The sequence below is a fragment of the Hydra vulgaris genome, chromosome 07 (assembly GCF_038396675.1).
Source record: "Hydra vulgaris chromosome 07, alternate assembly HydraT2T_AEP".
Taxonomy (NCBI): Eukaryota; Metazoa; Cnidaria; class Hydrozoa; order Anthoathecata; family Hydridae; genus Hydra; species Hydra vulgaris.
This window is the reverse complement of record NC_088926.1, coordinates 36,468,017-36,488,839: the sequence shown is the minus strand read 5'-3', so window position 1 is coordinate 36,488,839 and position 20,823 is coordinate 36,468,017. Positions and strand designations below refer to the sequence as shown.

Here is a 20,823-nt window from a genome sequence, read left to right as displayed (position 1 = left end):
GATGCAGCTCCATCACTAAAATAGATAATGTTTTTCAAATGTTTGTAATTGTTTAAGTTTATCAATAACATTACCGATAAAGCAATGAACAGCATCTGTTCCATGTTTCAGATGATCTGATATAACACAATAACTTTGACTATCAAGTTTTCCATCTTTTATAAAATACGCAACAAAGGGGTGCACAGTTGCTTGGCTGTTATTCCAGTGAAAACCTTGAACTGCATCCTGTATTAGAAAACTATAGTTTTCAAGTCAAGAAGAACCAAAGCTTGATTTTCTTTTAAATTAGTTTTCAAATGTTGGTAGTAGGTGGCTTGACTTTTTGATATAAAATGATGCACTCGTAAACTATCTAACTGTTCATAAACCATTTCAATAAATTCATCTAAAGGTAGAGTTGCTGGTAGTAAAGTAAATTGGTAATTTGATTTTTGCCATTGATAAAAGTTAACTTCACTAATTTCTTTTTCTGTAAACAAAGTGTCAATGTAGTCTAACAAAACCTTTTTAGCAGGACATTTATCGCAGCTATGCAGCATACAATCTCTATTTTCAATGCTACAAACCATTAATTTTAATAAGATTTTGTAATCAGAAATTCCAGGAATTTTCTGTACAAGGAGCTTTACATTTTGATGGTACTGGCAAACACAAACTGCATGCAGACCAGAAGCACCACCCACAGGAATGCACCACTTGGGCCTTAGCTCACAAAATTTTGAAAATCCAACTTTAAGATAATTATATTTCTTTTTAAACTCAATATGTAGCTCTTTCATATTGACTAGTAGAAGGCGCTTTTGGAAATGTTGCCTTTTACTATCTACTTTAACTGACACAAACTCTTTTTTTCCTGGACAAACCCTTGAATATTCATCGCATTCGTAGAAATGAACAACCTCTGTAATTACATCTTCGCTTAGTTTTCTACCCGATTTTGGAGAAGGTTTTGATAGTATTCCACTTTTTTTACTTAATTTTCTGGCTTGTACTACAGATCTTTTTGAAGTAAAAAAAAACTTCTGAATTTTCTCTATTGACCAACTGTCTGGAGTGAGTGTAAGAAGTGTGATTTTTTCAGAATTTGACAATGTTTTTTCAAATTTTAACTTAATTTGAGTCATAATATTGTCTAAATCTGTGTTTGTTTTTTTCAAACATTTTTTTGAGGGTGATTCAATTCCACAAAGTGCAGCTATTTCTAAACCTAGCACATTGGCAACAGCCTTTTGTGTATGAGCTCTTACGCTATCAATTTTACGCTTTCCATATGCAACTCTATCTTTTTTTGAAACAAGTTTTAGAGGTGAGCATCCAAAACTTGCAATACTTGAATTAAGATCTTCTTTTAATGTATGGTTGTCAACATAAATTTCTTTTTCTTGGAGTTCATTTTCTTTTGTATTATGTTTGTATTAATTTTTTGACCAGGTATTAAACCAAAATCTTTGGCATATGAAAGACTGATAACTCTAAGAGAATCAAAAAAATAACGGAAATAATTATTAAATATTTTTTTATTTATTTATTTAGTGTTATTAAGGTTTTTTTATTAAATTAAGATATTAAATATTGAAACTTACTTTTCACATTTTTTGCGTGCTTGTTCAACGGATTACAACAATACCTGCGATGTTCATTCTCATACCTCGACAAGTAAACTTTCTCGTGATAGCTACAAATAAAATCTATGGGATTTATTTTGCTTCTCAAAGAAAAAAGCTCTTGGTTTAGTTTAGACAGTTCTTGGTAGCGTTTACTTTTATTAGATAGATAGCACTGTTCATTTAATGTTTTATCAATATAGCAAGTAGAAAGCTCAGGCATATTACTTATTATTAATTAGTTCTAAAATACAACAATTTATTTGGTTTTATTAGTACTTTTTAGATTGACATACTAGTAATATAGAATTAAATGAAACAACGACTAAACTTTTAAAAAGTAATAATTTTTTATGGAAAATTTACCTGACTTTTAGAGACTACCTTTTGGGGGTTATAAATAAGCGCCCATTAATTTTTTTGGTTTTTATTAATTAACACTCTTTAATTGATGCGTATAAAAAATTTTATAAAAAAAAAAAAGTGCCATCTTAGGTAACAGATGCTTTGCATCACAGATCAATTTTACAAAAATCTCGATCTGACTAATTTTGGAGACCTATAACTTTTGAATGCAGCTCTTTAATCAACTGATTTTTTTAAAAATATTTATCCACCACATGTAGATCAGCAGGCAATTTGATTTGTATTAACTTTGTAACTAGTTTTTAAGATTAAGGTCTTTAAAATCACAAAAAAACTTATTCTTAAAACAAAAAAATCAACTTTAGCCCGCCATTATGGAAAAAGTTAAGATGCCAGAAATAATATTTTTTTCTTTTTTCAAAGTATCCACAGCACACTTGCTATCTTATAATAATTGAAGTATAAAACTAACTTGTTCAAAAGTTATTGGCTGTTAAAAATGATGAAAAAACCCTTTTTTCTTGTAGAGTGAAATTTTATGCAAAATAGCCCACTACTTAAATAGCGTTTTCTCAAGAACCATATTAGATATTGATCTAAAATTTTCAAAACATGCTTTTAACATATATATGTACAAAATCAAAAAATTTCAATAAAATCTGAGATGGTCCATGAGGGACCTCATTAAAATTTGCACCACTTGGCATGGAATGACCCTATAAGCAATTAAATATTATATATTACAATAATAAACTTGTTTGAGTATTTTGTAACAATTATAAATATTATGAACACATATTACAAATATTATAAAACCTGCATAATAATATTCTTGCATAATTACACAATTACACCCTAGTCGCGCTTTTAATTAGTGATAGAAAACCTAATTGCTTAGTAGCAAACCTGCATAATAACACCCTTGCACCCTAGTAGCACTTTTAACTAGTGATAGAAAACTTATTTAAGAAAACAATTCTAATACACAGTGACATAATTTATTTTAAAGAGTTTTTAAATAACAATCTATAATGTATTGTGAAATGTTTATTTTTTATTTTAAAACTTTTTTTGTTAAATGATCAAATAAAGTAGGTGCTATAAACTACTAAATTTTGAAAAATATGTTCCTTGTGCTGATGAATACTAAAAGTATATAATATAAAAATAAATGCAACTACAACTTGTCTAGAAAGTTACCTAATTGAAAATCTGATTTAAAATGTATAAGACTTCCTTCAGCAGCAAAAAAACTTGATAAATTTCCACAAATGGCAATAGTAAATACCAATGTTGAACATATCCAAAAAGGTCCTACAAAAATAAAATAAAAGTTTAAAAAAAGATCCTTAAAAAGTTCAAACGAAGTTCAAGTCTGAAAAAAAAATGAAAAAAATCTCATCTTACCGTATAAGTCTGGATTAGGCCTAATTTTTGTCAATAAATAATTTTGATAGCTAGGTATCACAGAGTGAAGAATTCGAGTCAATACCTAATAATAATAAAGTACTTAATTTTTTAAAATTATTTCTAAATTCCTTTCTTTAAATAAAATATTTTATTATATTTTAAAGAGAATAAAAACCTATTAAATGAAACTGTCCAACAGTTGTATAACATTTATTTTTATTTGAAAAGTAGGTGTTTTTTTGTAAAATTATATTTTTTGAAGTTATAATTGGGTCAAATCATTATTTTTCAACCAATTTAAAGAAAATTTTGTGGAGCACCATCTCTGATTTTCCTGATTTTTACATATTGTTATGTGCATCATGTAGATAGGTTAAATTTGAAATTTCAGACTTCCAAGTACAACGGTTCAGAAATTATAGCCTTAAAATAATGACACAGTGGCCCCCCTCAATTTACAAATGGTCAAAACAGACAACTTTAAAGCTGTATAACTTTTTTTCTCACTTTCAACAAGTATCTCATTTTTTCTAGAACTATTTTCTGGATAGTTCTCTCTTTAAAAAAGTGGTTTTTATTAACTTGTGTTAAATTAGAAAAAGTTTATGACCTCCTCAACTTTGGAAAAAATCTTAAAATTGCTAAAATATGCCAAAATGAAACTAACTGTAGCATTATTCTATTCATCCACAAGTCTTTACAGAAACCAGTGCCCCTCTAATCTGCCAACTAGCCTATGTAAAGGGTGCAACTAATTATAAGTCAGTTCTTGATAAACGAAAAGATATGATTGGTTGTCCTCTCCTTGATCTGGTCTTAATAGTAGATAGGGGCACAAATAAAGGAGGCAGTAACTTTTTAGAGACCTTCATTATGGTTCAAATAAAGGTCTCTAAATTAATTTAGATATTTAGGTACCTAATATCTAAATATCTAAATTAATTTCAAAATGAAACCATTATTTCTTTAAATTCTATTTTATCATAGGTAATTAGTGGTGTTTATGTGGTCTGGACTCCCCCCCCCCCCCCACTTACTAAGGTGAGGGGGAGGGAGTTTGGGGTGGCACAATCAAAGAGGGACGAAGGGCAACCAACTTAAAAAGATATAAGCATTCATTTTCTAGTATGAAACATACATAAAATGAATTCTATACATCTAATGAATTTACATTTAAGGCCATTAGATCTTTATTGCATTTTTTCTTGCTTTTACCATAAGATTCAAATTTTCATAGTAACTATCAAAAATGTGTGCGAGATTTTCCAGCAAATATACAATGTAATGGTCTTAAAAGGGACTTAACAAAAGTTAATCAAATTACTAAAAGTTAGTTGAATTTGATTGGTGCCACCCCAAACCCCCTCCTCCTCACCGTAGTGAGGGGGGGGGGAGGGGTCCAGACCACATAAACATCACTAATTACCTATAATAAAATAGAATTTAAAGAAACTATGGTTTCATTTTGAAATTAATTTAGATATTTAGATATTAGGTACCTAAATATCTAAATTAATTTAGAGACCTTTATTTGAACCATAATGAAGGTCTCTAAAAAGTTACTGCCTCCTTTATTTGTGCCCCTATCTACTATTAAGACCAGATCAAGGAGAGGACAACCAATCATATCTTTTCGTTTATCAAGAAATGACTTATAATTAGTTGCACCCTTTACATAGGCCAGTTGGCAGATTAGAGGGGCACTGGTTTCTAGTAACGCATACAACTGTTGATGATTGAAAAATAGGGTAATTTAAAAATGCTGGCATTTTTGGTGTGGATTTGACAAGTTTATAATGTTTACATTTTCAGATAGTTGGGTCTAATGGCCTTATATGCTGTTAATCTTAGATCAAAACAAAGTGTTAGAAAAATTTACAAGCATCTCAAAATGGCTGAAAACTGGACTTTTTAGGCTAGTGTACATTTTGCTTTTAGATATGTTTAAGTTCTAAACTGCAACAAGCTGCCTATATTTTTCCTGTTTATTGCAGACAATAGTAGCTAATCAGAAAACCTATCTGTAAAGACTTGTGGATGAATAGAATAATGCTACAGTTAGTTTCATTTTGGTATATTTTAGCAATTTAAAGATTTTTTCCAAAGTTGAGGTCATAAACTTTTTCTAATTTAACACAAGTTAATAAAAACCACTTTTTTAAAGAGAGAACTATCAAACTGACCATTTGTAAATGGAGGGGGGCCACTGTGCCATTATTGTAAGGCTATAATTTCTGAACTGTTGTACTTGGAAGTCTGAAATTTCAAATTTAACCTATCTACATGATGCACATAATAATATGTAAAAATCAGGAAAATCAGAGATGGTGCCCCACAAAATTTTCTTTAAATTGGTTGAAATATAATGATTTGACCCAATTACCGATATAAATTATGGTAACTATGTTGTGATTCCTACTGCTTCGAAAGAATGGAAGCATCGGAAACGAACATTTGAGAATTTCATTGGGGATTGTGGAGAGGATGCTCCAGATAAATTTCGCTCCATCATTAATTTTGTATCATCCAATGTTTATGATTACATTGAAGAGTGTGATTCCAATCACACTCTTCAATGTAATCAATCTCACAATCAACTAAATTGAACCTCTGCTCGGAAAAATTGTCCGGCTCAAAATGTTACATGTTTTAAATGTGGAAAAAAGGACATTTCTCCAAAGTTTGTCTTGGCCAGTTAATTAATAAGACCCACAGTGTTACTGCTGCAGTGCATAAACCAAGTTTGTCTACTGTTTCAAGTGGTTGTCCTGAGAGCCTTTCTCATGCATCTGTTGTTGTCAAAATTAATGATGAATCATTAACAGCACTAATTGATTCTTGTAGTTCAGATAATTTTATAAGCAAAAAAATTATTGATAATTTGAAATTAAAAACGTTACCCAGTAAAAGAAAAATTTATGTGGCCCTTACAACAATGGAATCTGGATTAGTGGGTTGTTGTTCAGCTAACCTCGAACTAAATGGTTTACTGTATAGTAATGTTTGATTTGGTGTCTTGGAAAATCTTTGTAGCGATATCATACTTGGCTATGACTTCCAAAAGCAACACAAAAATCTTATTTTTCCATTTGGTGGAGAAAAAGAAGACTTCAAAGTCAAGAGGAAAAATAACCTATATGCACTGCAAATGGCTAAAATAAAAATACCTTCCTTGTTTATGAGTATTTCAGACAAAATGCAGCCAATAGCTACCAAATCAAGGAGATTTAATAAAGATGACCAAAATTTTATTGAAAGTGAAATATCACAGCTATTATCAGATGGTATAATTGAGCCATGCTTCTCACTCTCACCATGGAGAGCCCAAGTAGTGGTTGTAAAGGATCTTACTAAATCAAACAAAAAAAGACTCTGCATTGATTACTCTCAAACAGTTAACCTTTACACTGAATTAGATGCATGTCCTTTTCCCAGAATAAATGATATGATAAATGAACTTGCAAAATACAAGGTATTCTCTACCTTTGACTTAAAAAGTGCTTACCACCAAATTCCTAAAAAAAATTCAGATAAAAAGTATACAGCATTTGAGGCAAATGGTAAATTGTTCCAATTTTGCAGGATTTCATTCCAAGTTACTAATGGTGTGTCTATGTTCCAAAGATCTATGGACAAATTTGTTGAAGAAGAAAAGTTACATGACACTTTTCCGTACCTTGACAATATAACCATTGGTGGCTATGATCAGGTACATCATGATGAAAATTGTCTACAGTTTGAAAGTGCCACAACGTTGGGGCTTAACATTAAATGAATCAAAATCTGTCATTTCAGTTCCTTCGATAAATATTCTTGGTTATTGCATTATTCATAACAATATAAAACCAGATACTGAACGATTATGTCCTTTAGATTTACTACCTCCTCCTTCTGATGTTTTATCACTTCGCCAAACTTTGGGTATGTTCTCTTATTACTTAAAGTGGATCCCTTTTTTTGCTAATAAAGTTCGACCTTTAATTAATGTTAAATCATTCCCAATCGATAGTGAAGTATTTGAAGCATTTCAATTACTTAAAAGGGAACTTCACTCTGCCACTTTGAGTTCTATTAATGAGAGCTTACCTTTTGTTGTTGAATGTGATGCATCAGATATAGCTGTATCGGCTATCTTGAATCAAAATGGTCGTCCAGTTGCTTTCATGTCTCGGACATTAAACAAAAGTAAAATTAATTACCCAGCAGTAGAAAAAGAAGCAGTGGCTACTATTGAAGCTGTTTGAAAATGGCGACATTTATTGTTATGAAATCAATTCCAGTTAATCACTGAACAGCGTTCTGTAGCTTTTATGTTTGATAACCAAAAGAAAACAAAGATTAAAAATAGTAAGATTCAGTGCTGGAGGATGGAGTTAGCAGTGTTTAGCTATACTATATCGTATCGTTCTGGAAGTGATAATGTGCTTTTTGTGCCACAATTCAACCTCAAACAAACCTAAGTGATATACATAACAGTTTATGTCATCCAGGAGTCACTCGCATGCTTCACTTTGTTAAATCTAAGAACTTACTTTTTTCCATGGAAGAGGTAAAGAAAATTTGTTATAACTGCCATATTTGTTCAAAATTAAAACCAAAGTTTTATCAATCTGCAAATGTCAGTGAGTTAATCAAATCAATACATCAAATGGATTGTCTAAGTATAGATTTTAAAGGACCTTTGCCATCTAATTCTAGAAATAAGTATTTATTTACAGTTATTGATGAATATTCTCGGTATCCATTTGCTACCCCATGTTAACAACCGTTGTGAAATGTTTAGACCAAGTATTCTCTTTTTGTGGTTTTACAACTTAGATTCATTCTGAAAGGGGCTCATCGTTCATATCTAATGGACTAAAATCTTACCTGACTCAAAAAGAAATTGCAACAAGTAATTCTACTCCATATCATCCTTTCAGTAATTAACAAGTTGAGAGATATAATGGTTTGATATGGAGAAATATTTGTTTGGCACTAAAAACCCACAACCTAGATGTTAGAAATTGGGAAATTGTTCTATCCAATGCCCTTCACTCACTCTGTTCATTATTATCAACTGCAACTAATTGTACACTCCATGAGAGATTATTCAGTTTCCCTTGGCGTTCATCATGTGGAACTTGAAAAATGGAACCAGGAGTTAACCTCATGGTTAACTCCTGGTTCCATTTTTCTTAGACGTTTTGTGCGAACAAACAAAAACGATAATCTTGTTAATAAAGTCGAATTAGTGGATGTGAACCCAACATATGCTAATATTCGTTACCTGGATGGACAAGAACCAACTGTTTTACTTCAAGATCTTGCACTATATTCTGCCCCACAAGAAAAGTCTTATAATATCACAGAGAATAGAATTATTGAATCTCATGATTATGTAAATATCAACGAGAATAGAATTATTGAATCTCATGATGTAATTGTGGAAGTATTTAATGTAAATAAAAGCCCATCACCGAAAATTACATCTTAAATAAGTGTTGAAGTAAATAAACCAATAAATGAGCCATCTACTTACTTTTTGCGACGTTCTACAAGAACTTGCAAAGTTTCTGTAAAATTTAAAGACTTAATACTAAATTGATGAAACTAGTTGTCTTTTCTATATAGATGGGAAGATTGTTGTGATTCCTAGTGTTTATATTATTGTTTTTGAACTATTTGTGTTATGTATATATTCAAAAAAATTAAATCATCTTAAACTTTAATCATTATACCAGTCAAAATATTTATAACTATAATCAAAATCTCTAACTTATTTATAAAAATATTTATGTAAATAAAAAATATCAATGTAACTTCAATCTTGTGTAAGATCATCGACCAAATTAAATAATTATTAATAACTTTTTGAATAATCATTATCAACAACAAACCATAAAAATGGTAGTTTTAATATCAGACAATTTAAAATTGACTTTTGAAGCTCTCCTGAACGACTCTTTTACAAGGATAAAAATAGGTATTATGGCTTTTAAATATAAAACTCCTACTAGGTTTGTTGCATCATTGTTGTCTGAACCATCCACTTTAAAAAAAATCAAATCAATCAAATATGAAAAAGAATCAAATCAATTGAAGATTAATTCAATAGATGAAATTCTTGAACATTTCTTCACAAATCAAGCAGTAAACTATTATTACAATATACTAACATAATATATCATAACTATTAACATAAACAGTTAACAAATTCAAGAGTAAAATTAAAAATCCATCTTAAAGTATTTCCTAAAATTTAGTCATCATTTTTAAAACAATATAATAACTATTATTTATTTGTCCAAATTATTTATATTATGCATACTATATACGATTATGTTACTCTATATCTTGGATATAGAAATAAAACCTTACTATTAGCATACAACATGCATTAGCCATAATCAGGTCTACAACACTAACCGAAATTTCTTTTACACATAAAAACTTTATGAATTTATAAAATTCATTAAACATTAATTTAAAAGCTGTTTGAAATTTTCTCAGAGAAAATGAACTTGCTACTAACCTAAAAAGTATTCAAAGACTTAATCTTAAATCATTAAAAGCATTAATTTAACATTAAAGCATCAACGACATTAAATCTTGACAACAATATTAACATTATTATTATTTTTGTTATTATTATATAGATTTCATAAATTATTTTACTAATGCAAAATATAAATCTGACGCATAATTGGGTAAAAATGGTACAAACTAATGATGACCATGGTAACCATGTTACCAATGGATATGAAAATAACATTCACAATGTTTAAACACATTTGGCAACCAGCAAGCTTTTTCTTTTTTCTTTTTTTTTGTTATAAGGCTGCTCCCAGAAGTCCTTACGGTTTTATCATAGAGCACCGCATAAGCATTTAACTAGGAAGTTCATGCCTCCTTCCTTACCAATTTTGTTTATTGAGCAGGCATCAAACCTCAGACCTCTTGGTTCCAAACCAAAACTCTAACAAGCTGCACTTACAAGCTCAATTGTTAACAATATGAACTATTAGATTATCAACATGATTTATACCCAGACAATATTTTACAAGTTATTAAATTATGTAATTTAACTTAAGAAGCAATATTCCAATGAAAAGCGACTAGCATAACAAGCGTATAATAGATGTGCATAATAAAAAAAAAATTACTTGATATGTATCAACATCGAAAAAGGCTTGGTAGTATTCAAACGTCCAAAATGATGGTTCCTTCTTTGTTCCTTTAAGCAACTGAAGAAAAGAAGTAAATATAAAATAATAAATAAAAATAAGTAAAAAAAAGTAAGAATTTTATTGTTATAATTGTTATTGTTATAATTGAATATTAAACATAGCAATGTTTAAAACATTTTTTACATAGTAAAACACAAATAAACAAATTTTTACATAATAGTTATGTGAGCATTTTACATGAACTCAAACAACTATTTTATGTGAATTTTGTGTATACTTAATGTGATATTTTTACAAGACCATTTAAAAGAATTACAAAATTTTCTTTTAAATTATTTAAAAAAAAAATTTACAACAATTTACATAAATTTATTAAGAAAAAAAAATACTTGTTTTTACAACTCTATTAATTGCTTCAAAGAAAAAAAAAAAAAAAAAAAAGGCCGAACAAGACATTGGAAATTAAATTATTTAAAGTCATGATTTAAACAATTACACTGATTGAATAGTTGCTATTTATGCACAAGGACAAGTTAATGACATTTTAACCATCCCTTGAGTGGATACTAAATTGGTACTACCCTGATCAATGTTTTTCAAAATTAGAAAAAGGCAGTACTGCCATTGTAAATTCAACTTTGTGTTTGACATATTAATGTTTGCTAACTTCGAATTTTTACCCTTTGGTCATTTTTAACTTTTACCCTTCTGCAATAGCACAGATTAAATAGTACAGACTTGTAATGCAATTTATATATATTATAATGGAAAATAGTTGCTATGCTTAGTAATTGAAATGTTGCTTAACCAATCATAAAAAAATGCCATCACATAACTTGGACATCACATAACATAAGCATCACATAACATAGACCTACCACATAACACAGGCATCACATAACATAGGCATTACATAACATAGGCATTACATAACACAGGCAATACATAACATAGGCATCACATAGATCTATGGCCATCAGAATAAATGCTGCTTAGTTATTTGAACTTAATAATTTAATATTTAGAAATTAAATAATAACTTAATTTAGTTATGAATTTTTCTTGTATAAGTTATGAACTATATATGTTTTTGTATATTTATGAACTATGTATGTTTTTGGATAAGTTATGAACTATGTATGTTTTTGGACAAGTTATGAACTATGTATGTTTTTGGATAAGTTATAAACTATGTATGTTTTTGGATAAGTTATAAACTATGTATGTTTTTGGATAAGTTATGAACTATGTATGTTTTTGGATAAGTTATGAACTATGTATGTTTATGTATAAGTTATGAACTATTTATATTTTTGGATAAGCTATGAATTAGAAATAACAGACTGTTAGAAAAAATTTAATATTGAAACTAATAAATACTCAAAATAAATATACTTCTGTTTAACTAGGCAATTTATGAGGAGCTATTATGAAAATATTATGAGGAGCAAGACAACAATAAAGGACATGAAAACCAAGTTTACACTAGCATATACCTGAGGAGTATGTTTACACTTAAGTAGGAGCAAGTTTACATTTAATTATATACAAGGTCCAAGTTTATATTTTAGTATAAAGAAGAAGCAATCATGCAGTTAAGAACATATTAGAAACTAGTTTATATTTAATCAAGTATATATAAGGAGGAGACTATTTTTGAGGATACATGAGTTTAAGAAAATGAAAAAAGGAAAGTCTTATATATTAATATAAAAACATTAGGTATAAGATTTTCAATCTAATATTTAATATTTTTTAATATTTAACTTTATATCTATTTTTTTGAAACCTTTTTCAGTCTTTTATTTTTAACCCCCTTTTATAGCATAATTAATAAATCAAACAATGGTGCATACAAGTTCTGGATGTTGATTAATTTTGTCTGAATGTTGATTAATTTTACTTTTATTATGTACTTTAAAAAATATTTTTCAAACTTTTTCTTAAAACTGAATATTTCTACTATTCCTATTTCATTATAAGAAAAGGTTTTTTCTTATAATGAAATAGGAAAAGTTCAATTTCTCATTATAAGAAAAGGTTTTTAAATTCATTTTAATGGTTCCAGTTTTATTTTACTCCAACTGTAGCCAATCAATCCTCTGATTGGTCACTATTTCTGATTGGTCACTATTGATTGGTCGCTATTTTTAACCAGTAATTTTTGAAAAATTATGACTAAAACAAAAAGAGCAAATCAAAAATATCAGAAGAATTGTAAAAACACATTTTTAATTTCCAATAATTATATTTTTTCATCATTATTACATTTGATGTAATAATGATGAAACAAAACTTGAATAATCAAGAATAATTTTAAAAAATCAAATGAAAACTTAAAACAATAAAAAGTACTTCTTTTTTATCGTTCCTTTCATCGTCATCTAAAATAAAAATAAAATTTGAAAATTAATTTTTATAAATTTTATTTGAAATAAAAAGTTTTAAGCTTCTTCCAAATAAAAACTTTTTTTCTTCTTAATAACAAATAGAAAATATAGAGTAAAATGGGTGTAAATTTGATACCAGGGATGCGGAGTCGCAAAAAATTTACAAAACTTAATGATTTGGTACTTATTGATTTTTGATTGTTTGATTGTTCCTTTAGCCTAAAAGTCTTAACTATATTCCCAAAAGTAGCTCATAAGCCTCTTTACATTTTTGGAGCTCCTGAACAAAAAAATCAGGAAGAATTATCATTTTGTGAGTTTCAAATCAAATGTCTTTTTTGGAACTATGCATCAATAGTTGATACTATTAGGTGTGGGGGTAAGTAACCAACCAGGGTTTGATTTTAACCATGGTAGAGGCCAGGGTTAATAAAATAAATCCAGGGCCAGGTCTAAATTTGAAGCTAGGTTAATGAATCATAGTTTTTAAAGAATGAGTCAGTATTTTATGATGAAATGATGATTTGGCCCTGACTAAACAATAATATTGACTGAGACTGGGATAAAATGTCTAACATAAATACTATATATTATTGTATATATTTGCTGTTTATTTCCATACATAAACAGTTTAAATAAAAAAACTTAAAATTGTCTGTAACTTAAATATTTTATAGGTATTTTATTTTACCTGAACATAAAATCAAGTTATTTTATTTTCAATTTTGATTTTAAACTTATGATTCTCTCATAAAAACTCTAAAATTTAAATTTTTTTTTCTAAATTTTTTTTTATTATTATAATAGATCTGTATTAGAGATCTCTAATAGATATAATGTATAACAATCATGGAACTGCAAATCTTACTTTAACTTTCACACTAACTTTCACACACAAAAAAAAAACTTTGTTTTGCAATGTTTTTTTTTTTCATTTTAATTCTACTTTTAGTTGTGGTTACAGGAAAGAAATATTTTTCTAAAACTAGAAAAAATTTTGTTAAAAGTTTGATATTTAAATTTTTACTTTTTTAATGATTTTTTTTTTATTGTAGTTATTTTTATTAAATCTGATAATACTGTTCACAATAAACTAACAAAGTAAATGTTTTTCAAAAAGATTATACTCATTTGTAATTACTATAATTATGTCATAATTACTATAATTATGTCATTTCAATTATATGTATGTAAAACCTGAATCTTCCAAAGTAGTAGATTTTATTTCTCCTCTTTCTGTCTCTGAAAGAATATCTACAGGATGTGGAAACTCTGCAAAAGATTATAAAAAAATATTATTTAAAAACAGAAAAATATTAGAAGAAAAAGCAAAAATTTTACAAATAAAAGTAATTGATGTGTTTGATAGCAACATTAGTTATATATAGATATTTGTAGTTTTTTTACTTGTTTTAAGTTAAAAAAAATTTCAAAATTAGATAAAATTTGGGAGCAGAATGAAATTAGCATAAGGGAATTGGTTGACAGTAAGATCAAATTTTGTATAAAAAATTTATATTTTATCAATTAAACAATTATTACCAAATTTATTGTTTTTTTAAACTATTTAAGCTTTAATATTTAAAAAATTGTGTAATACAGAAAGAACTTTATATTTGTCGTTACTATTTTTATATTGTTATGTGAAAAAAATTATGCATTTTGAGTTTTATATTTTTTCAAAATCATTTTTCTTAGTTTTAGCTTTAACGTCACTTTACAATACTAAAGTAAAAATCTAGGGAATTCGCGTAAGCTGCAACTTCTGCACCCAAAATTTAATTAATAAAATCTTTAGTGGGTTTTTGAAAATTTTTATACATACCTAGATATTGTATTTATTTATAAAAGAAACAGTAATAATAATAATTAATAAATAAATTAGGTGAAGGAAAAACAAGCAGTTTATATTATAAAGAATTTCTTTAGAACTTTTTAACTAACTTATAATGCATTAAATTTTTAACGAATAAACTTATAGCGAATCTAAATAAACTAGCGTATGTCTTACATGTTTAAAACTTGGTTATAAACAAACAAATAAAAACAGGGTTGCCACTATAACTCTGGAATAAAACTCCCTGATTTTTCCAGATTTTTCTAAAATGAAAATTAACTTAATTTTCCCTGATATTTCTGTCCTGATATATACTTGCAATTAACATCTAAACACATTATTTTACTTCCCTCCCTTCTATACTTAGTATAATCACATAGCATTTTAAAAAACAGTTGAAATTAGCAAAATTGTCTTTGAAATAAATGTAAAAATTAATAATAAACATAGAGAATGACTTCCCTATGTTTATGACATTCAATGTCATAATTATATAAATAGAAGCTCAAAAGAACAACCAACATTTAAAATATTTTAAATAACTATAAAAACTTTCGAGTTATTTCTAATAACAAGAAAGGCAAATAATAAAAACTCACTGAGTAATACTGTAAAATGGTCAAATGTTTCTTATGTTAAAAATCTAAAACATTAAAAGTTAAAAACATACAGTTATTTCTTATTGACTTGTTTTATTTTTTTATGCATTATATCCAAAGCCTTGTCAAATTTCTTTATTTCTATTTCATGTTTCTCACACTTTCGCTTACAGTTATTTTACGTTAGCTTAAAGTTTTGAGTGAAGTATGTTTCACTCAAACATTTTCAAATATATTTTACATACTTTTTTCTGCACCTAAAGTCCTGATATTTTGTGATTCAACAACATTATCACATCTTTTTCTTTTTTCTTTAGATAGTTTTTATCATTCAACACGAATTACAAACAGTCTTTATAATTTTATTGCTTATTTCTACTTGAAAAGCAATTTGTTAGATACCATAGAATCCTTGATAGTTTGACAAAAGACAAGTGACTTTTCTTTCATGTTTTCACTATGCATTTTACTCAAGGGGTAAAGTAGAGGGGAACGCCTTAGCTGACAAATCACAAAGTTGTTCGATTTCTCTACATATTTTTTGCAACCATTCCACCAACACATCACATTTTTGAATTTTTTTTTAATGCAATTGTCCTTTTTCTAGGCAATGCCTAATATACATATATAAAAGTAGAAAATCATTTTCACTTTTGCGTGGTGATTTTTATTGAAGTTAAACAGCTATTTTAATTTTTGGTTTAGTTTAAGACGAGGGAAAACTTGCGATCTTTTTGTTTTACTTTTAAATTTAAAGTTGCATAATTTACGGATGATCCAAAAAACTTGTAATAAAATAAAACAATTGGAAAATACGATTTAAAGAGAATGCTTTACAGCAATACCAGTTTCAAGTATTTTAATGGCATTAATTAAACTTAAAGACATTAATTGACGCGGCTACAATTCTTTTTTGCTAACTTTTTTTTGTATTAAATGTTTATTTATTAAGTCACACATTAAATCTGTTGATGAAAATTGTATCATTATGCAATAAGTGCAATGCTTTAAACCATATTTATGGCCATATTAAAATGAACAAAATAAAATTCAAATTTCTCAAGAATATTTGGAAGCTCTTCTAAAAAGATTATGGGTCAAATCATTATATTTCAACCAATTTGAAGAAAATTTTGTGGATCACCATCTCTGATTTTCCTGATTTTTACATATTGTTATGTGCGTTGTGTAGATAGATTAAATTTGAAATTTCAGACTTCCAAGTACAACAGTTCAGAAATTATAGCCTTAGAAACATGACACAGTGGGTCCCCTCCATTTACAAATGGTCAAAACAGACTACTTTAGAGCTGTTTAACTTTTTTCTCACTTTCAACAAGTGTCTCATTTTTTCTAGAATTATTTTCTGGATAGTTCTCTTCTTAAAAAAGTGGTTTTTATTAACTTGTGTTAAATTAGAAAAAAATTATGACCTCCTCAACTTTGGAAAAAATCTTTAAATTGATATAATATGCCAAAATGAAACTGTAGCATTATTCTATTCATCCACAAGTCTTTACAGATAAGTTTTCTGATTAGCCACAACTGTCTGTAATAAATGGGCAAAATATAGGCACCTTGTTGCAGTTTAGAACTCAAATATTCCCCCCTTCCCCTTTAGATTGATGCCACCCCTCACCCTCACCATAGTGAGTGGGGGGGGGGGGGGATTCCAGACAACATACAGACCACTTAATACCTATAATAAAATAGAATTTAAAGAAATTTTCATTTTGAAACTAATTTAGATATTTAGATATTAGGTACCTAAATATCTGAACTTATTTAGAGACCTTCATTTAAATCACAATAAAGTCCTCTAAACTGCCCCCTTTATTTGTGCCTCTACCTACTATAAAGACTAGATCAAGGAGAGGACAACCAACCATATCTTTTTTTTTATCAAAAAATGACTTATAATTAGTTGCACCCTTCACATAGGCCAGTTGGAAGATTAGAGGGGCACTGGTTTCTGGTATCACATTCAACCGTTGATAATTAAAAAATAGAGTTATTTAAAAATGCTTTTATTTTTGGTGTGGATTTGACAAGTTTGTAATGTTTGCATTTTCAGATAGTTAGGTCTAATGGTCTAATATGCTGTTAATCTTAGATCAAAACAAAGTGTTAGAAAAATTCACAAGCATCTCAAAATGGCTGAAAATTGGATTTTTTAGGCAAGTGGACATTTTGCTTTTAGATATATTTGCGTTCTAAACTGCAACAAGGTGCCTATATTTTGCCCATTTATTACAGACAGTAGTAGCTAATCAGAAAAATTATCTGTAAAGACTTGTGGATGAATAGAATAATGCTACAGTTAGTTTCATTTTGGCATATTATATCAATTTTAAGATTTTTTCTTAAGTTGAGGAGGTCATAATTTTTTTCTAATTTAACACAAGTTAATAAAAACCACTTTTTTAAGAAGAGAACTATCCAGAAAATAGTTCTAGAAAAAATGAGACACTTATTGAGAGTTAGAAAAAAGTTATACAGCTCTAAAGTAGTCTGTTTTGACTATTTATAAATCAAGGGGACCCACTGTGTCATGTTTCTAAGGCTATAATTTCTGAACTGTTGTACTTGGAAGTCTAAAATTTCAAATTTAACCTATTTACATAATGCACATAACAATATGTAAAAATCAGGAAAATCAGAGATGGCAGGCCTTGTTAATAAGCGTTATGCAGCTCGCATTTTGCTTGTGAAAAGGCGATTTGCCTATACGTTCAGCAGTTTTGCGCTACGCAAAAACTTTTAACTTTAAGAATATTTGAATTATCTTTTAATGTTTTTAACGTGACGTTAATTCAGAAGAAAAAAAGTCGCAAGTAAAAGCATTTAACCGCAATTGTAAACTAATAGATTTTTTGTTAAAGAAACAGTTTGTTTAATAATTTTTTTGTTGTTGTTAAAAATTAGTTAAAAATAAATAAAGTGTTTTAAGTTTTATCTTAAGGAATTAAATATATAAATTCCTTTTAAATATAAAAATTATTTTTTGTCATAATAGTTTAAAAAATGCACGATTTCTTTTGATGTAAATATTTTTTCAATAAGATATTTTGTTTATTGTTAAGTTCAATGACGTTCGTAAAATTTAATAAAATAAATTATGATCATGAATATGTTATAGGTAACTGATAAATAATAAAAAAAAACTCTTTATTGTTTAATAACATTATTAAAAAGAGTTCACAAAATAAATAAGAAAAAATTTATTAACAGTTAATAAAATAACCACAAACCAACTGTAAAATTATAAGAAAATAAACAAATATTATTTTACGTTTTATGAAAAAAAAAAATTTTTTAAATAAAATTTAGTTCATATTTGAAAAAAATAATAAAAATGATTTTTCAAATAGGAACTTAGATTTTATTTGTAACTTTTGTTATAGTGAGAAAAAAGAAACTGTTTGTAAGATTTTTAACACCTTAATATAATAACTTTAATTACAATGCAGTACTTGAAAAGACGCTAGTGACGCAATATAACTTCTAACGATGCAAAATATATTTACTGAGTTGAGTTACTTTGAAATGCGTTGCACGTTTTCGTTTCGCAGCGAATTCTTGTAACAAGGCCTGAGATGGTGACCCACAGACCATTGGTTGAAATATAATGATTTGACCCTTATGCAATTTTCTGCATATGATTTTTCTTTAATAAAGTAGAGTTTTGTGACTGCAAGGATCATTTTAATGGTCAAGAACCTGTATCCGTTTCATGTGATCATATTTTCCAAACATCGGAGCGACTCAGAATGCCAAGACTACTTCTGTTTTCTTCATCAATGATCATACATGTGAGCAATGCAGAATATAAAAGGGGCTTTTCAATCATGAATATCATCTGTACAGATGTATAAAGCCTATTGTCAGTAAGACATACATCATTGATGTTTATCAGCATTGAAGGTCCTCAACTAAAAGAACTCCAGCCAAAGGAGTATTCAAAAGAATGGGGGAATGCAGGTAAACGAACAGCTGATTGGGAGGACGGACCATGCAGAGAACTATTTTCAAATTGCTATAGTGTAGGGTTACCAATCCAGATGTCTAAATATCTGATTTTTCTAATTATAAGTCTTATTTCGACGATTTGAAAATCTGGATAATTTTCATTAAATATCCCCAATTCCCCAATTTCATTAAATATCCCTCATTCCTTTGAACACATAATTAAACTTTTGAATACCGTTCCACTTGACTTTCTATTCTACTTTAATCCCTGATTTTACTATTTATATATTTAAGCCCTTCCAAACTGATGCTTGACTGTGACAAGCAAGCAGGAAAGATTTTTAAAAAGTACTGATTTCATCTGCTAAAGAAGATCGGCTTTTTTTCCCAAGTTCATTTCAATGAATTTCAATGAAGAATTCCAATGATAAGTTGACAACCTTTCATGAATCTATAAATCATATCTTTAGACAACACATCCTCACTCCTCTATTTCATGTTATATTCTAAAGCAGATCCAATTGCCATCGATTTTAACGGTAGAGAATTCTCCTTTTTAGTGAAATTAAATTGCAGAAGTTAGCTCCCATTGACAATGCTGCTTAAAAAATCTTTTTTGACTATTAAACTCATTAAGTTTTTAGCAGTTGAAAACAAATCATTAAAGAGAAATGTAATCATCAGGACATATGTCTGAAATGTCTGATTTTCTGCAATAAACTAGCAATGCAACCAAAAAACTTCAATTTAGTGAAAGTTAATTAATCTTATATTTACTTACACTACATAACTTTTACATTTCGGTTGCTTACTTTTAGGAAGAGCTTCCTAATACTTTGCATTTTTTTAATATTTGCCCAAATTAAGCATCTCTCTTTTTTTGATCTTCGACTAAGTGTGTTGAGCTAAATTCATAGGGAAAATTACATAATGAGCTCTTTTGGCAGGAGAATCATAGATTGTATGAAGAAAGATTGTATGAAGCTTTTATCTATTTTCCTATGGTCCATTTAGCAGATTGAAAACCAGATCGCAATTTGGAGTTATAAATGGAGTTATAAACTCCTTATTATTAGGAGTTGCACATGAAGGTTGCAACTCTTAATGTTAAAAAGTTTATGTAGCTCTTGTTGGTCATGCTGCTTTTCAATAAGACCATGAAATAAACAGTACACTTGGGCCTTCCATATACAGTTGTGTCAGATTTATGCTATTAATTGTTGCCAGAGTTGTAGTCATACTTTCAAGTAAATTTTTTGCAGTGGGGTGGCATTAAAATTGAGAGTCTGGATCCAACAAACTCGAGTATCTGGATTCAACACAATTTTGATCGCTGTTCCAAAACTGAAGATTTAGACAATATGGAAAAAATCATTTAGGTTTTCATCAAACAGTATAAAAAGAAGATTTTTTGATATTTTCTGTTAAAAGTCTGTGTAAGTAAGACCCAAGACCTGAATTAACAACATAACCAAA

At 28.3% G+C, this 20,823-nt stretch overlaps 1 protein-coding gene across 2 annotated transcripts in view; it reads right to left on the bottom strand.

Annotated features, from left to right (window-relative positions):
• The window catches only part of LOC136082444 (protein YIPF1-like), a 66,497-nt gene that overhangs the window by 38,956 nt on the left and 6,718 nt on the right, over window positions 1-20,823 (bottom strand). Inside the window, exons 3-7 of one of the 2 annotated variants that reach the window (XM_065801767.1) lie at window positions 14,140-14,214; window positions 12,908-12,936; window positions 10,529-10,609; window positions 3,381-3,465; window positions 3,174-3,287 (exon numbers count right to left, since the gene is read on the bottom strand). In XM_065801767.1, the coding sequence (XP_065657839.1) occupies window positions 3,174-3,287; window positions 3,381-3,465; window positions 10,529-10,609; window positions 12,908-12,936; window positions 14,140-14,214 (384 nt within the window). The remainder of the gene's footprint in view (window positions 1-3,173; window positions 3,288-3,380; window positions 3,466-10,528; window positions 10,610-12,907; window positions 12,937-14,139; window positions 14,215-20,823) is intronic. The other variant, XM_065801768.1, reaches the window with a different exon arrangement.